This window comes from Camellia sinensis, chromosome 2 (assembly GCF_055761805.1).
Source record: "Camellia sinensis isolate YWXY chromosome 2, ASM5576180v1, whole genome shotgun sequence".
In the NCBI taxonomy this organism is placed as follows: Eukaryota; Viridiplantae; Streptophyta; class Magnoliopsida; order Ericales; family Theaceae; genus Camellia; species Camellia sinensis.
Window position 1 is genome coordinate 116,227,658 of NC_138962.1, and position 19,507 is coordinate 116,247,164.

Here is a 19,507-nt window from a genome sequence, read left to right on the forward strand (position 1 = left end):
TAAAGCATGATCATATGACTCATGAAGCAAATGACCAAATTGAATCAAAACAGTCCCAAATCATGCAAAAACAAGCCTCAAGAATCACTTAGATGGCATCCAAGTAACCTAATCCTAGAGGCATACACCATGGCATAAACATGAGGCATGAGACATCAACTCTTGAAACATCAAAAGGGTCATGGAATATAAGCATATAAGCATGCTAAGTGGACTGAAATAACATGTAGGGTGGTTTCAAACCACCGAAATGATGCAAGCAACACATACTACACATCCACATACTTGAAGCATACAAGCTCGAATACAAAGGAGCTATACTAGGCATGCCAAATCCGACCCGAACAACTTAGGACAGACCTTAAACATGGCAAAATATGCACAAAATCTTCACAAGACTAAGCCTAAAACATGCTTGAACAAAGGCTAACAACCTAAGGCATATTAAGGCAATAACAAGGCATTACATGGTAGGTATGCTAAGCATGCATGGTGTACCAAAACCAACAATAAACAGAGGCATATTATGATATAATAGGCACAAAAAACAGCCAAGGCATGGTCAACATGAAGCTTAGCTAGATGCTCCCTCAAGAGGCCAAAAATGGTCCATTTCAAGGACAACAAGGAGAGGGGGTGGTCCTCCCCTTTTGGAGACTTCAAGGCACCATCTCCACCACTGAAATCCCTCAAGATTTCAGTGGTGAAGAGGCCCAAACACCAAAGTCTCGAAACTCACTCAAAATAGCACAAAATGGGGCCTTTCAAGGCCTAAGAGGGGTCAAACACCTCCAAACCACAAAACACTCTAAACAAACAATTTAGAGGGCCTAAAAAAAGAACTTTTTTGTATTATATACCAAGCTCAAAAATGATTTTAAGATAGGTAAAAATACAATGCAAAAATGGGAAAAAATGGGACTAGATTCTTACCCTTGAAGACCCCTTCACAAATGATGCCCCAATGGCCCTCCTTGGCTTGAATCCAGCTCCAAAACTTCAAAACCAACCTCTTAGAACCTCAGTAGCTAAGTGAAGGTGAAACACTATGTGTTTGTGTGCAATAGTAAGACACAAACACAATTTAACACACACAAGAGGGAGATATAGAGATAAAAAGTGTATGGTTTCTAACCCTAGAACTCAAAACCCTAAAAAATGGCTGTCTAAGCTCTCTAAAATATCTCAAGTGTCTAACCCTTGCAACAAGAGAGAAGACTCTCTCTTATAGAGCCTTTTGTCTTGTAAAGCTTACAAGACAAGCTTCTCAAGAGGGAGATCCCTCCATACACGTGTATGGAGGGGAGCCAAATGCACGACAGCTGTGACAAAATATCTGCAAAAGCAGATGCACAGTAGTCGGCCGGCCAAAGATGCCATTTTGGCAAAAGGGAGTGCCGACCGGCACTAAATAGTGCCGACCGGCAATATACATTGCCGGTGGCAGCAAAAACCAGCCGGTGGCCTCTAGCCACTGCCGGTGGTGTGTGGGGATGCCTCACAAGGCATTCCCTGCCCCTCCAAGGCAAAATGCAAGTGTTTGGTGCAAAACCAGACACTAAACGGTCGAGTTCGGAGATCCTGAGACAAGGCGCGTAGCCGAGACCTCCGGGAACTCCAAACGAACACAAACATGGATAATCACCGAGTGTTCAAACGGTGACGTCCAAGTCTTGAGGACGGTCAAAAATGGGGTGTCTACAATAGGCTTTTTCCAGTGACCTTTGGACTGTCGCAAAACTAAAGTCTTTGTAATATAAATTCAATATTAATATGAATAACACAAACACGATTTAATTATTTTGGAAGCAAAAGAATTATTATGAATAGGTTTGATCTTATTATCCCTTTAAATTAGATTAGAGCATGGATGTTTAATATAATCATTCACATAAATAATGAATATTAATATTTTTTTTAGAAAAAATAATGAAATTTTTATGAACTTGAATCAAATAAATTATCCTTTTAATTTTCAATGAAAGGAAGTAAATAAACGAGATTACCACATAGTGGAGTCAAGTTACTATCCCTATTTGATAACTGTCTAATGATTTGTTCATTATATTCATTTTCATTGAATCATGTAATTATTAAATTCAACATGAAATTTTCAAAAAAGCACCACTAAATTTTTAAAAAACACGATAATTATTCATGCAATAACGGGGCCTTAGGCCCCTAACTATTTAGGCAGACTTGATCACTAGGCCCAATAGATCTCTTCAACAGCACAATTCAACCCAAACATTTGCTATCAGAATCGCAAAAGTAGGGCTCCATAAATCGCTATCCCCTTCTCTTTTTATATCAGCCTTAACAGTTTTCTTCTCTATTTTCTCTTTCAAATCACGAAGTCCCAATTTGAATCTACCTCCTCCGATAACAAAAGCATCAGTCTTTCTACGAATTAACATTATTTCACTACTAGAAATATGACTTTTTGCGCCTATTATTTTGCGCCTGATTATTTAACCATTGCAAAAAATCACTTTTTACATTAAAAAAATCACAAAATCATTTAACCCAATGGTGTTCTTAACTTAACTTTAAAAAAAAAAAAAATTAAAAAATTAAAAAAAAAAAAAAAAAATTCATCTAGACCTATCTCTCCCTTTCACTCTTGGCCCCGTTTGTTTTAGGCTATTGAGAGGGTATTGGGACTAGTAATACCAAGGTATTACTAATACCCTTGTTTGTTTGCAGAGATAGCCTTGGGACTATTAGTCCCTTGGTATTACTAATACCATTAGAAGGGGGATTGGTAAGGAGGATGTAGAGATGGTATTAGAAAATAGTGAGGGGATTAGAAATTTTTTTATTTTTTATATATTGGGATTTTTTTTTATAAATATAATGTTTAATTTTTATATTTTTTTATTTGTTTTATTATTTTATATAAAAATAATTTAACAATTCCTCATTATTAATCCCCTCATTATTAATCCCCTCATTAACAATCCCCTCACTATTAATCCCCTCACTATCAATCCCCTCCATTCTATCTCCCAAAACAAATTATTTCCCAAATTTGTCTCCAACGGTGGTGTAGCTCATTTCCTGTTGTTGCCTAATCTCTCTTTCTCTCTCCTCTCTCTCGCTCGACTCTCTCTCGCGTGAATCTCACTCTCACGTGATGAAGATTTGAATCTCGCTTAAATCTCACTCTCACTTGATGAAGATTTCGATCAGACGCGATGAAGATTTGAATCTCGCTTGACTATCACTCTCACGTGATGAAGATTTTGATCGGCTGTTGATGAAGATTTCGATCGATTCATAATCGATAAGTTACTTTCTATGTATAAATCCAACTCTCTGTCTCTCTCGGTAATCTAGCGTGTTTGTTTCATGCCTAGTTGCTGAATTTCTGTGTTGATTTCGATCGTTCTTTAATTTGTGTTATTGATTTATTAGGTGATTCATCTTGTTTTTGCTAATTTAAAGTTATACAAATAGATAGAGACATGATTTCGGTGATTGATCTTGTTTTTGCTAATTTGTTGGCTTATTTCTGGTGTTTTACCAGATTCTATGAATGAATATTAATCATAGAATATTAATCAAAAATTGATAAATAAATAAAAATGAATATGATAATAGGACTGACATCATTTAAAACTAGAATTTAGTGTCTATTGCTCCCACAAGGACTGGTCCTCTATAAAATCTACCAAGAAAGCTTTAGGTTCGTTCACATTCTCTCTCTATTAGAAATCAGTATTTGGACAAAGCTCAAGTCTCTCAAGTGGCCAAAGGCTTTAAAATTAGGAGTACTTACTACAACTTTCAAAGCTTTCAAATGCCAATCTTCATTCTGTTTGATCTCTCTATTCTTCTTCTTCTACTATCACTATCATCATCATCATCATCATTAGTGCCAGCAATTGCAAATGAAGAAGGTAACTAATTAAGCCTTGTCGTAGAATTTAGTAATTTATACTAATATTATTTCATATGATTATGTATATCATAAGCTATTTTGAAGAGTGAAAAGCCCTTTTGAGAAGTAAATGGAATAAAAATCTTAAATTAAACTAGTTGCTTGGTGACCATTTTGAGAAGCTCTCCTGCATGAATACATTTTCGGTTGCGTATGGGATACCTACAATTTACTCACAAGCTACAGGTATACCAAACTAAACTAAGCCTTGAGTCCTAATCACATAGGGTCAGTTATATGAATCATTTTTTGCCATTTTGCTCTAGTGCGAGTTGATTGATTTTCATTTTGACTTGAAACATACATAATGACATAACAGAGCCCATTTTAGGAAATTTGATAATGGTACAGCATGGTAGTTAGTGACGTCTAGTATACAATCTTGGAGTTACCTATCACAAGAAAGAAGAAAAAATTTGAAGTTTAGGATTGAGTAAGGTGCAATGGACCATTCGAAAAGAGGCCATAGAGCTGTGTATAGGGACCATAGAACTGTATGTCAGTCGTAATCACTTTTCATCTCTTTAGGTGGTTTCTGGAGCCTTAAGTTGAAAATAATACCCAAACTGCCTCAGGATCAAATAGTCATGAAGGCCTATAAATATGAGACTAATGCCCATAACTTTTTTATAATATATATATATATATATAATATATTGGTGCTATAGTTATGATGCTTTAGGCAACCTTGTGAAGAGATTTTAAAGTATGACCATATGCATGTAGATGCCATTTGATCTAGTCTGACATTCTCTCTCTATTAGAAATCAGAATAAAACCTTTCAATTTTGAGTAGTTATTATTCCTGCTTTTATTGATTGATCAATCAAAGGGTTTGCATTTTTGGTATTCCTTCTTCTTCCTCAAGTGTTATATTCCTTCTCTTTTGACACCTTTTGGCACATTTACTTTTTTACAGTTGGTATTTGTACCTCAGTAGTTTTCTATACAAGTTAATAAATTTTGAAGGATTCTCATGAGATGAGCATCAGATGATCTAAGCCATACGATTGATGGGTTATGTTGATACGTTTCACTGACCCAAAATCCATGCAATGTTTTTGAAAATAATAGAGTTAATTACACTTATGTCCCCTAAGATTAAAAGAAAATAGCTCACTTGTTTGGCTATTATAGTGAATCGACGGTGCAGGGTCAAATATTGAAATTTGTTATGGTCTTTAGATTTTAGATAATGCTATATCATATAGCTAATAGGATTAGTGGACTTGGCAATAGGTTTGAACAATGTTTCAGAATGAAAATGAAATTTATTTATTGTCTCTATTTTGCTCATAACCAAAATGAGGCAGTACTCCTAACAGGGCTACTTGTACACCCTGGAAATTTTGGAAGTACTCCAAAATAGAGCACAATGTTTCAGAATGAAAATGAAATTTATTTATTGTCTCTATTTTGCTCATAACCAAAATGAAGCAGTACTCCTAACAGGGCTACTTGTACACCCTGGAAATTTTGGAAGTACTCCAAAATAGAGCACCAAATGGGGCAGTATACTCTACACCACAGACCAGTAGCCATACACCCATTGGAAATTGTGGAAGGAAGCTATCCTTGATAACCTCGTAGTAGGGAAATCTGGTGACTATAGTGAAGAAAATTACCTTTTTGACCACTCTAGGTTGGTTTCTCAAAGTGCTCAAAATCAAAAGCTTCTAGAAAGCACAGATACGGATACGGATACGTGGTACAGATACGTGGTGCTGTAGCACAGTTGCTTACTTTTAGACAAATTCTTGACTCAAATTCTTAAAATTTCTGTTGCAGGGTGTTCTTTATGCAGTTAGCATCACTGATTTTTCCAGCTGAATTAGAAGATAATCAAGTTCAAGTAATTTTTCAATATTCTTAGAGCTGATTATTTTGTCAATTAATGTGCTCTTTGTATCTATTTTTGTTTTGGCGTCCAAGTTAGTCAACTAATATATTGATGTATATTTTTGTAGGTAGTATTGAGCGAGTAGTTGATATGGTTGAATGGGTGATATTGAGAGCTAAACTCAGAATTTTTTTTTTTTTTTTTTTTTGAGTACTTGAATATATTAGTATTTTGTATAAATACTTTTAAGGATAATTGATGGATATTTGTTTTGCATATATAGAAGTTTATATTTTGTATGCACACTTTTTTTTTTTTTTTTGAAGAAAGATATTTTTGTTGAGGGAAGTGATGGAAAATAATACATGAGTATTAGAATTTTTGCAAATATCACTTTACATTTATTGTATATAATATTTGAATATATATATATATGAGAATATAGGTTGTTAAAACATTGTAGGCATTTTTTTTTTTTGTGACGGTAACAAGATGGTCGCTAATACATTATAGGTATTTTTTTATTTTTTTTGCGACGGCAAAACATTAGTCGCCATAAGTAGATTAGGTAGTCGCAAATAGTTTGCGATTGTTATTTTGCGGTCACAAAAAGTATTTGCCTCTCCCACATTTGCGACCCCCATTTGTCGTCGCATGGGCCGTCACATTTTTATTATTTGTGGCGATTTGTAGCGGTTGCAAAAAGTACTTTTTTTAGTAGTGTGACAAGTTTCATGACAATTCTCTACATTTGAATTATATATATAATAAAATATCACACACTAATTAAAAGGTAAAAATCTGTTGACATTTTTTTAATGATTCTTAGTATTATTATTATTTTTTTTAGTCCCAGCCAAACTAGGCAAGAAAAAGGAGCCTTTTCCCATATTAAGCCAAATTTCTATCTTAATTCCCAAACTAGGTCTAGTTTGGATGGATTTCCCAAACTAGGCTAAAGCGCTATTACAAATCGCGCTTTCACTGTTTGAAGCAGAAAATTTGATGAATAGTGAAAGCGCTATTACAAAAAGCGCTTTTAATTTAGAAAACGCTATTACAAAAAGTGTTTTCACTGAAAAAAACGCTATTACAAAAAGCGCTTTCACTGTGCATATCTCTTTCCTTCAGAAAACATTTAAAATATATTAAAATGTAATCAAACTTAATTTTGAGTTCTCTGCAGCTCAAATGGTAGTGCATTGATTTTGCTGCATCTCTGCACAGGTTCAAACCACATGCACAACAACTCCAAACAATTGCTATCTAAAATGAAATTCATCCTTTTTTTCCCCCCCCCCCTTAAACTCACTCTATACTTTATATATTTATTATGTAATTTTTTTATCAAAAAAAAAAATGTTTGTTTGGTTAAATATTTTAAAAAATTAAAAATAAACAATTTATTTATTTAAAAAATTAAATAAACAATTTATTTATTTTTAAAGAATTATATAAAGTAGTATACTATTTATTAAAAAAGTTGTATACTATTTATACTATCATCACATCACAAGTATAAATAGTATACTCACTTAGACATATTATACTATCATCACATCGCACGTATGTTGACATTTTGAATACACTGAATACTTTTTAAACAATTATGTTGACATTTTGAAAAAAATTGTATTTTATTTAATTCTTTAAAAAAAATAGTATACTACTTTATATAATTCTTTAAAAATAAATAAATTGTTTATTTAATTTTTTAAATAAATAAATTGTTTATTTTTTATTTTTTAAAATATTTAACCAAACAAAATTTTTTTTTTTTGATAAAAAAATTACATAATAAATATATAAAGTATAGAGTGAGTTTAAGGAAGAAAAAAAAAAGGTTGAATTTCATTTTAGATAGCAATTGTTTGGAGTTGTTGTGCATGTGGTTTGAACCTGTGCAGAGATGTAGCAAAACCAATGCACTATCATTTGAGCTGCAGAGAACTCATGATTAAGTTTGATTACATTTTAATATTTTTTAAACATTTTCTGAAGGGAGGAGATATGCACAGTGAAAGCGCTTTTTGTAATAGCGTTTTTTTCATACGCACAGTGAAAACGCTTTTTGTAATAGCGTTTTTTTAATTAAAAGCACTTTTTGTAATAGCGTTTTCACTATTCATCAAATTTTCTGCTTCAAACAGTGAAAGCGCGATTTGTAATAGCGCTTTAGCCTGGTTTGGAAAATCTGTCCAAACTAAGCCTAGTTTGGGAATTAAGATAGAAATTTGGCTTAATATGGGAAAAGGCTCAAGAAAAAGACCCCATACAACCCACGAATATATAAATACATACATATATATACTCAGCAGCCATGGCAAACAAGAAAAGAAAAAAAATGAGAGAGAGAGAGAGAGAGAGAAGATGGGAGGCAGTGGCAAGAAGAAAAACAAAAGCAGGGCAGAGTGGATGGTTCAGCAATGTTGCAGTATAGTGACGAAAAGGGCCAGATAAGAAAAGAAAAAAGAAGAAAAGAAAGGAAAAGAAAAAAGAAAGAAAAAAGGGTAAAAATGTCATTTTAATAATCTATTTGAGGCCAATATCTGCCTCACGCATTCAATTAAGTGCTTGTAAAACAAACACAGTTAATTTTAAAAAATCCACATATTTTTAGACTGAACTACAAAAAGGTAAAATGTAATTAATCCTCTTTTTAAATTATTTTAAAATGTGGTAGTGTTTTAGTGAGTTTTATTGATAAAAAAGGATTTTGTGTTGCAGTTTTAAGTATGAATGTTCACAATTATAACTTTCACATTTCTAAAAAATTCACACTTGCAACAATTCACATTATATCTATATATATATATACATATGAAAGAAACATGTATGGATATATGTATACTAGTGAGGTCGTTGTCTGCAAGGCATGCAATCTAGTGCCCCATATAGAATTGTCTGTAAAGTTCTTTCTCAATTCTTCTAAATCAAACTCATTTTAAAATTCAAAAAACACATCAATTTAATTTATCTATCAAGTTAAGGGATATGTCTATGCAAAAAATAAAAACCAAGGAGTTGAAACCAATCTACTTGTTTAGTTTCAATTTTCAAGATTTACTTTTCAGAAAATTAAAAAAAATTATTTTTTTGTGTTTTTTTATTTTCATTGAATTTTTAAAAAATATTTTAAGCAATTTTTTAAATTTTTTAATTATATTTAGATTAATTGAATTTAAAAATTAAAAGTTTTAATTAAAATATTAATAAAACTCACTTAAAAAAAGTATTGAAAATTTCTAAATCAAACATAGTATTAATTTTTCAAATTAAAAAAAAAAAAGATATATTATTTTTTACTGTCATAAATAAATAATTGAATATCCATTACGATTGTCCATCACCATTGTTGTGGCAATAAGATTTTAGATCTACTAACACTTATCTAGATCCATTACGAGCCTTTATTTTTATTTTTTTTCTACCTTTCTATTTATGTCTCTTTGTCTCTATTTTGTCGATGGAAAAATTAAAATTTGTAGACGCAATTGTCAAAGGGATCAAAACATACTTTTTTCTCATTGAACTCGTGATTCTTCTACAATTCTACGTTATTGCAAGCCTCTCTTCCGCTATACGAAAATATCTCACACTCCCTTATTATTTGACTGTCCTAATGCTATCATGAAGTATCAATTTACTCCTCTTCACTAAAACTATCACAAAGTATCACTATGAACTATAAAATGATACAATTAAACCCTTCAATAAATATACTAATTTACTAGTTAGTCCGTCTTTGGCATTTAGTTTTATAAATTTTACTTATTTATTTCACTTGCTAATAGTTAAATTTCACCCAAACATTGAGGCTAAATTTCACTACTTGAAGAGAATGAAATTTCACTAGTTGGAGATAATGAAATAATTATTACAATCAAATTTTAGTTAAACAATATTAAAATTTTGGTAACTACACACATTATAGAATTAATTAAAATAAATTAAATTATCATTAGCTAATTAAAAATCTAGTTGTAACGTCCCGAAAATTGGGCAGGGTATATCTATTTATGCAACAAAACCAACCTGATAGACAAACACATATATGTAACTAACTATTCCATACATCCATTTCCATTAAATCCCAAATACCAAAAACATGCTGTTCACATCTCAATGCCCCAGTTCCAATCCCAAGCATATATTTTACAACAAGTATGAAATGGAAACCAAACAAAAAATAAATGCCTTACAGGCTTACAAATTTATCCAAGAACATTCTTGGCTACACAAAATGGAGTTTCAACTCAACACAAATACAACCCTGGCTTACATTCAACAAATAACAATAAAACAAATATGATGCCTCAATTCCGAGTCCTCCCAAGTCAGTGCCTTGGCGAAGGCATATCATCTATACCTAAAATGGTTTCCCTTATAGGGTGAGCCACGGCCAGTAGGATATACTACACAACATATGGGCCATGACAAGACTAAAGAGAAGTATGCTCATGCCGTGCTCATGATAAAACAGTTTATCTCTCTTTTTATAAAGCATGCAATGCTAAGATGCAACAACAGATATAAAGCCATTTTCATTTTAAACCATATCTGTTACATGAATATAGGCTCTGTGAATCTTTAGGTGAGTATCTGCAAGAAGGCCCTAATGCACTACCACTGTCATTTTTACCAGTAAACTGGAAGGCTCGACACCTAACCGCACGCTTCTACATCCCATACCCAGATTCACCAAGTATTCATCTTTTTGCAAACAGATACATTTCCAAAACATTTCTCCAAAACAGATACATTTCCAATGAAATGAATGTAATGTAATGTCCAATGCAACAAATGAGAAATGTGGTTCGATTTACCAAAGTCTCATGTCTTTCTACAACAATCATGGCTATCCTCCACCGATAGCCCAAAACAGATATTTCTAAACAGATATTTAAACAATTAAATTCTAAAAAATTTGATAAATACAATATATTCCATATCTCATTAAATATGAACAACTACACTAGTTTTCATATCACAATCACGTCTGGTAACCTCTCAAGGTCCATTTCTAACCATGTCGGTTTTATTCCAACAAATACATCAAGCAAAATAATACCATTAATGCCCAAGAAAACATCATCTTCTTTCCAAACTCATTCTCCAAGCATTATTCAACTATGAGATCCTAATTTGATCAAAAGCCCCAAAAGTTAAACGTAATTCTTTTGTTTTCTTTAAAAATGCTCATTTGGTTGCAAAACGGTAAAAATTTCAACACCGACCGAATCGAAGTCCGTTTTTGTTCAAATATAAAACATAGCTCTTTCATAACCTTACAAACATATTCTAAGTTTACACTTTCGCAATTTGGGAATCAACTCTTTATTTTTTCAAAAATTCCTTTTTAAGCAAATAAATCACAAATTTTTTTAAAATTCTAATTAAATTATATACAACTCTAAGCTCCATATAATGAAGTAAAAGTACATAAATAAGTGTAGAAAAAAATCCCTACCTCGAGCCAAGAACCTTTCAAATTTTCGGCAATAGAAATTAAATTTTTTTGGAGTCAAACGACGCCTTTTCCGCCCTCTACGTTTTGATCCAAAACACTAGGGGTCAAAAATAACTTATACGAGATCAAACCCAAGAAAAACCAATTTAGAACCATTTTTCTTTCTTTTCTCACGGCAAGACCTCCCAAGAACTCCCAAAAGTTGAATAAAAATCCTTTTGGTTACTTTTATAGATATTTCCTAAACAAATATCTAACTATATATATACACCTATATATATATATATAAATTTAAAAATACATTTCAACATCTTTAATGACAAAAGTGAATATAATATTTTCTCACCACAAAATATATTTCATTTAATGGTACACACCATAAATATTCGCAACTCTTTTATGGTAATCTAATAATAATAATAAAATCACAACAATATTACATGGTTGCTAACGGGTCGCGATTCAATCAATTGGGTCCAAAATGAATGGGGCTTAATAATTTAAAATAAATCCCCAACTGAGATTAAAGTATAAATTCAATTTTATTCAACTTGTTACACTAGTGACAATCACTTGTTGCTCGACAACAAAATCACTAGCAACATCTTTCTTTTTAACTCATAGTTTTTCCATTTACTTGCTAGTTCGTCTCTGGTTTTAATTTTATAATTTTACTCCTTTAGTAGAAATTTCACTTTGTTACTAATATTATGGTTAAATTTCACTATTTAAAGATAATGAAATTTCACTAGTTGAAGACAATGAAATAATTATTACTATCAACTTTTAATTGCACAATATTAAATTTTAGTAATTTAATATTTTAGAATTAATTAGACAACAAAATAATTAAAAAATAAATAAAATCATCTTTAACTAATTAAAAATCTAGACAATCACTTGTTATTCAACAATGAAGCCACTGGTGACATCTTTCTCCCTTAACTCATAGTTCCTTCATATTTCCAATTGATTATAACCCTCTTTTCCATTAGATCACCAATCTATCCAAGTTAAGGGGTAGTCTATGCAAAAAATAAAAACCGAGTTGAAACTGATGGGATTCAAACTGGATGGCATGGCATCATCTTCAAAGCCTAAGCAACCAATCTACTTGTTTAGTTTGAGTTTTCAGGATTTACTTTTCAAAAAATTAAAATTTTTTATTGTTCATATTTTTTTTTTTTTCACTGAATTTTTTAAAAATATTTTAAGCAATTTTTTAATTATATTTAGATTAACTGAATTTAAAAATTAAAAGTTTTAATTAAAATATTAATAAAATTCACTTTAAAAAAAAAGTATTGAAAATTCAAAAATAAATTTTCAATTCTAAATCAAACATAGTATTAGTTTTTCAAATTTAAAATATATATATATATATATTATTTTTTATTGTCATAAATAAATAATTGAATGGCCATCACGATTGTCCATCACTATTGTTGCGGCAATAAGATTTTATATCTACTAACACTTATCTAGATCCATTCACGAGCCTTTATTTATTTTTATTTTTCTACCATTCTATGTCTCCTTGTCTCTATTTTGTCGATAGAAAAATTAAAATTTGCAAAGGCAATTGTCAAAGGGATTAAAACATACTTTTTTCTCATTGAACTCGTGATTCTTTTGCAATTCTACATTATTGTTGGCCTTTCTTCCACTATATGAAAATATCTCACACTCCCTTATTATTTGACTGTCCTAAAGCTATCATGAAGTATCAATTTACTCCTCTCCACTGAAACTATCACAAAGTATCACTTTACTATATCAACTATAAAATGATACAATTAAACCCTTCAATAAATATACTAATTTACTCGTTAGTCCGTCTTTGACATTTAGTTTTATAAATTTTACTCATTTACTAGAAATTTCACTTGCTAATAGTTAAATTTCACCTAAACATTGAGGCTAAATTTCACTATTTGAAGAGAATGAAATTTCACTAGTTGGAGATAATGAAATAATTATTACTATCAAGTTTTAATTAAACAATATTAAAATTTTGGCAACTACACACGTTATGGAATTAATTAAAAAAATTTAAATTATCATTAGCTAATTAAAAATCTAGTGACAATCACTTGTTGCTCGACAACGAAATCACTGGCGACATCTTTCTCTTTAACTCATAGTTTTTCCATTTACACGCTAATCTGTCTCTGGTTTTAATTTTATAATTTTACTCCTTTAGTAGAAATTTCACTTTGTTACTAATATTATGGTTAAATTTCACTATTTAAAGATAATGAAATTTCACCAGTTGAAGACCATGAAATAATTATTACTATCAACTTTTAATTGCACAATATTAAAATTTTAGTAATTTAATATTTTAGAATTAATTAGACAACAAAATAATTAAAAATAAATAAAATCATCTTTAACTAATTGAAAATCTAGACAATCGCTTGTTATTCAACAATGAAGCCACTGGAGACATCTGTCTTCCTTAACTCATAGTTCTTTCATATTTCCAATTGATTATAAGCCTCTTTTCCATCAGATCACCAATCTATCCATCGTATTGTACAGACATCACCATACACCAACATCCACTGACGTGCCCTCGTTATTTCAAGTAACACTTGTTGTCTTCAACTTGCATATTTGTCGATGACAGTCGAACACCATGCAAAAGAATTGATTGTGCATTTGATTGGATGGATTGGTCACCACTAATCGATTTTCTAATTGATTGGAAGGCTTGACCACCACCAATCTATTTTACAATTGATTGCACATCTAAAATTTTACAAAAGCATTGATTGGAAAAATTGGCCACTCCAATCGAGTTTGCAATTGATCGAATGGCTTAGACATAACTAATCAATTGGCCAATCGATTAGATTCGTCAATTGATTGGATAAATTGATGAATAACTATTCAAATTTGTGTTACATAAGTATTTTTGTGAGGTCACTTACGTGATTTTTAGAAAACTATTCTGTGATGGTCAAAAGTTTCTCAAATGACTTATGAATTTGTGTTACTTACGCACTTTTATGAGATCACTTACATGAGTTTGTGAAACCTTACTTGATTTTGTATTGTTTAAAATTTTTATGAGATGGCTTACGAAAAATTTGTGTTCACTTACGCATTTTTGTGAGATCACTTGTGTGAGTTTGTGAAAAACCTGAGCACTTTTGTGAAATCAAAGTTTTCTCAAATAACTTACCCGAATTTGTGTTACTTATACATTTTTTTCAAATCACTTACATCAATTTGTGAAACTTGCGTATTTTTGTGAGATCAAAATTTTCTCAAATGACTTACTCAAATTTGTGTTACTTATGCATTTTTTTTTTAGATCACTTGTGTAATTTTGTGAAAACTTACTTGATTTTGTGTTATTCAAAACTTCTATGAGATGACTTATGAGAAATTTGTGTTTATTTACGCACTTTTATGAGATCATTTACGTGAGTTTGTGAAAATTTATGTATTTTTGTTAAATCAAAATTTTCTAAAATGACTTTCTTCAATTTCTGTTACGTACTCATTTTTGTGAGACCACTTGTTTAATTTCGTAAAAACTTAAATGATTTTGTCTTCCATAAAAAATTTACGAGATCACTTATAGAAAATTTGTGTTAAGTTATACATTTTTATGAGATTACTTACGTGAGTTTGTGATACTTTTGTATTGTTCCTGAGAGGGTAATTTGTATAGCCAAATTGGACCGAGCTAGGAAGCATTGTTTCTGAATAGTGGGTCGCGTTGTGGGCCAAGTTACGAGCTCAGGATAGCTCAGTGTGGGAACAATGGTTGATAGGCCAGTCGGTGAGCTCTAGTTGCGGTTAGTGGGCGAGCCAAAATGCTATGTCGGCCACATATAGGAAGCCGAGCTAGATGTTGCCTGGTGAGAGGATTCAAAGCAATTGGTGATCGTGCGGCCTGGTCAGGGTATTTGTGCCAGGTAGCTCGGCTAGGCGTAGCGAGCCAAGCAAGGTGATTACCATCTCACTTAGTTGGCAGTGAGTAGGGTGTTATCAAAATATGAATTGTCCTTGGGAATGTAATTCCTAAGAGGACTCTACTAAGGAAAGTAGAGTCCTACTAGGATTGTGCAAACCATCTCACTTGGTTGGTAGTGAGTAGAGTGTTATCAAGATAGACACTCTTCACTGGAAGTGTAATTCCTAGGAAGACTCTTATAAGAAGAGTTGGAATTCTACTAGGATTGTGCCAGGTATAATCTATAAAAGCTCATAGCAGGACCTATGTACAGGTATCACAATTCTTACTCTAGAATACACAAAACTTATTGTCTATTGTCTAGTTGCTAACTTAGGCATCGGTGGGGTTTTCGGCACACACCCACCGAGTAGCTTGCCTTTGTGTTTTCAGGTGGCAAAGCAACGATATTTGGAGGAGTGTAAACTTGATCAATAAGATTATATGAGAAAATTATTTCGTACTCGTACAATTTCAAATTTCTTAAGATTACTTACACATTTTTATATTTATATGACCACTTACATTTTAATGTTATATATTATTTAAATGATAATGTTAACTAATTTTTGCTGAACAATGCTTGTATTGTTCCAAACTTTTGAAGATTACTTACACATTTTTATACAATCCCGCTACATACACCCAGTGACGTGGCGACCCCCAGTGACGTGGTGATGAGGTGGCAGCTGATGTGTAAACACAGCTGGAAAAAAAAAGAAAAAAAAAGGAAAAAAACGGGAATTTCTGGCTTCCCTCGTGCCGCCATCCTCGTCTATCCTCATCTATCTTCCCTTGCCTATCCTCACCTCTCGCCGCCATCCTCCTCCTCCACCATAGCTCGCCGGGAATTTCTGCAAAAACCAGTGGCTAGTCTTTCTCCAGAAGGATTGAAATTCTCCGTATGGGTTGTGGAGGTGGGTCTCAGATGTTAACTCATTTCTTCAGAAGAATGTGAAATTTCCTCCTCCTCCACCATATCAGATTACTAGCTCTCATCCATCCTCAGAATTCCTGTAATTTTGGTCTGTCTGGTTTTGCTCTGCTCTGTCTCTGTCCATTAATCTGGTTTATGAGGTAAAAAATCAATTTCATATGCTAATCTTTCAGTTATATGCTAATTCTGAAATATGAAATATAATCTGTAAACTATAATCAATCTGTCATTTTGGACAAGAGTTATGTTTTTTAGGTAAATCTGTTAACTGTGGACAAATCTGTTAACTGATCTGACTAACTTGGCTACACTAGATTGACATAGTGAAACATCACCATTAGTGAGTTGGCTCTAGGTGGTAATCGTCACTGAGTTCCAACTCCGGCACTCTATTTGGCTACAGTCCGTGGGCCTCCAGCCAAGAAAGGCATTCTTGGTAGCAAAAAGATAATTTGGGCATTATGCTCAACTAGAATATGCGTGAAATTGTATCCCTCAACATTTTATTTGCAACCATAGCACCATTTTAACCAAATACAATTTAGTTAATTTTTATGAGTAATTGTGCTCAACTGTGGTAGCAAACTTCATAATCTGTAATCTGTAAGCTTGGTAGCAAACTTCATATAATTTCCATAATCTGTAAACTGTGTAGTTCCATAATCTGTAAACAGTTTATATAAAATCTGAAATATGAAGTTTAGTTCCATAATCTATAATGATATTTGTTTAATTGTTATTTCAGTACGCAAAGTGGAGAAATGGAGGTTGATTCAAATGTTGAAGGTGAGAATCCTTTAATAAATGAGGGCGAACACATTGAAGAACCTAAAAAGGGTATGTGTTTTAGCTCAAGGGAAGAGGTGTACACATTTTATGGCAAATATGCTAAGCATGTCGGATTTGCTATAGCTCATAGAGCACAACATTTTGGAGATGATGGGCAATTGCAAAACTTTGCAATTGAATGTTCTCGAGCGGGGCAGAGAAGAAAGACATCAGAAGTCAACCCTCTGAAGCCATGTTTGTCCACAAAAATTGGTTGCACAGCAAGGGTACGAGGTAGTGTACAAAAGGATGGGAGATATAAACTAACCACAGTTAACCTTGAGCATAATCATGATTTGATTCCCACCGACTCACGTCATTTTGCAATGAATAAGAAATTCTTACTCCTATGAAGAGAAGATTAGAAATTAATGATGAAGCAGGGATTGGGGTGTCTAAGAACTTTCATTCAATGGTTGTCAAAGCAGGGGGATACGAGTCATTGACATTTGACGAGTGAGACGCAAGAAATTACATTGAGAGAGCTAGAAGGTTGAGGCTTGGGGAAGGTGATGCCGAATCACTTCAAAGTTATTTTATGAGGATGCAAGCACATAGTGAGAGATTCTTTTATGTGATTGATATTGATGAGCAGTTTCGCATTAGAAACTTGTTTTGGGCTGATGCAAGGAGTCGAGCGACTTATGAAACATTTGGAGATGTCGTTTCATTTGACACAACTTATTTGACGAACAAATATGACATGCCATTTGCTCCATTTGTTGGAGTTAATCACCATGGTCAGTCCATTTTGCTTGGTTGTGGATTGTTGTCTAGTGAAGACACTAACACATTTGTTTGGCTATTCAAGTCATGGTTAAGTTGCATGTCAAATCATCCGCCAAAAGCTATCATAACTGATCAGTGTAGAGCTATGCAAAATGCTATAGAAATTGTGTTTCCACAAGCTCGACATCGGTGGTGCTTATGGCATATCATGAAGAAAATTCCGGAGAAGTTGAAAGGATATGCTCAATATGAAGCCATAAAGTTGGCTATGCAAAATGCAGTTTATGACTGTTTGACAAGAGCTGAATTTGAGAGTAAATGGGAAAAGATGCTTGCAACATTCAATCTTTATGATAATGAGTGGTTGGGGGTACTATATGATGAGCGGAATCGATGGGTACCTGTTTATGTTAAAGACATTTTTTGGGCTGGCATGTCAACTACACAACGAAGTAAAAGTATGAATGCGTTTTTTGATGGATATGTAAATCCAAAAACTACATTGAAGCAATTCGTTAAACAATATGACAATACCTTGAGAAATAAGGTAGAGAAAGAGAAGAAAGCAGACTTCAAGTCTCGACACAAATTGTTTGATTGCCTAACTATATACGGGTTTGAGAACCAATTTCAGCAAGCCTACACCAATGCGAAATTCAAAGAAGTTCAAGGAGAGATGAAGAGATTAGTTTACTGTCAGGCGGTGATTGTGAAAAAGGAGGGATCAATTTGTACATGTAATGTCCAAGAAGCGATGGTAGTTTCAGAGAAGATGAAGCATGTGGACTTTGTTGTCTATTTTAATTCAACTGAATGTGAAGTTCAATGCATATGTCAGTTGTTTGAGTTTAGAGGCATTATGTGTGCTCACTCACTCGCTGTGCTTGTCAGAAGATGCATAAATGAGGTGCCAAGTAAATACATTTTGCCCCGGTAGAGAAAAGATGTGGATAGAGAATACGCAAGCATCAAAACCACATATACCGGCTTTGGGAATGATTTCAATGCAAGTACCTATGAGAGGATGAACAAAAAATTGATTGCCACTGTACAACTTGCTGGTAACTCTGAAGGCAAAACTAGAATTGTAGAGCTTGGGTTGGATGAAATCAAGGAGAGAGTCATGAAAGAAGAATCCGGTTATGGGAGTAATTTACCATGTTCAACAAGAAGTCCGATTCACACCGGTTCTATACAAGGAGGTACTAGTAGGAAAGTGATTAGTCCTTTGGTTGCTAGGCGAAGAGGTCGTCCAGTTACGAAACGGAAGGTTGCCAAAGTAGATCAAATTGTTAATCGGTTCAAGGCAACAGCAAAAAAACAAACAAAAGCAAAGCTAAATTGTGTATTCAAATGTTTTTGTTGACAAAGTATATTGAAGTATGTAAAAGCAATTCATACATTTCAATATGTAATTATTCTTCAAAACATGCAGGCTGCTAAGTTGCTCCGATTTGAACCTCAAGCTCAAGCTCAAGCTCAAACACCGTATTATCCTTATATGGTTGGCACAGAAAATAGTATGTATGTACCGGTACGTGTTCCAAAGAGGCCTTCATGTACTTTTACAAAGTGTATTCGAAAGAGTACTTCATGTACTTTTGCATCTTTGTATTGTTCTAACATGTACTTTTTGCAATGAATTGTCATAGGTGGCCCATGGTATTGGAGGCACATCTCTTACTCCATCGGACTTCATAAATGGCACACAGGGAAGTTTGATGAGTGCTCCAACTCAGATTTATGGTTCTGCATCGGGAAACTTGGATATTACAGACTTGTTTGACTAG

The 19,507-nt window shown here is 32.9% G+C and overlaps 1 protein-coding gene across 1 annotated transcript; it reads left to right on the forward strand.

Moving 5' to 3' along the window:
• Positions 1–17,532: 17,532 nt before the first annotated feature.
• Positions 17,533–19,507, forward strand: LOC145818966 (protein FAR-RED IMPAIRED RESPONSE 1-like). Its single transcript, XM_082912938.1, has 4 exons — positions 17,533–18,631; positions 18,791–19,062; positions 19,153–19,251; positions 19,370–19,507. The coding sequence occupies exons 1-4, from the start codon at positions 17,533–17,535 to the stop codon at positions 19,505–19,507; spliced, it is 1,608 nt and encodes a 535-aa protein (XP_082769064.1).

Coding starts and splice junctions, on each gene's coding strand:
- LOC145818966 (XM_082912938.1), top strand. CDS start 17,533: ATGCAAGCACATAGTGAGAGATTCTTTTATGTGATTGATATTGATGAG. Junction 19,063..19,152: donor CAAAAGCAAAGCTAAATTGT/GTATTCAAATGT, acceptor CAAAACATGCAG/GCTGCTAAGTTGCTCCGATT. Junction 19,252..19,369: donor AAAATAGTATGTATGTACCG/GTACGTGTTCCA, acceptor GAATTGTCATAG/GTGGCCCATGGTATTGGAGG.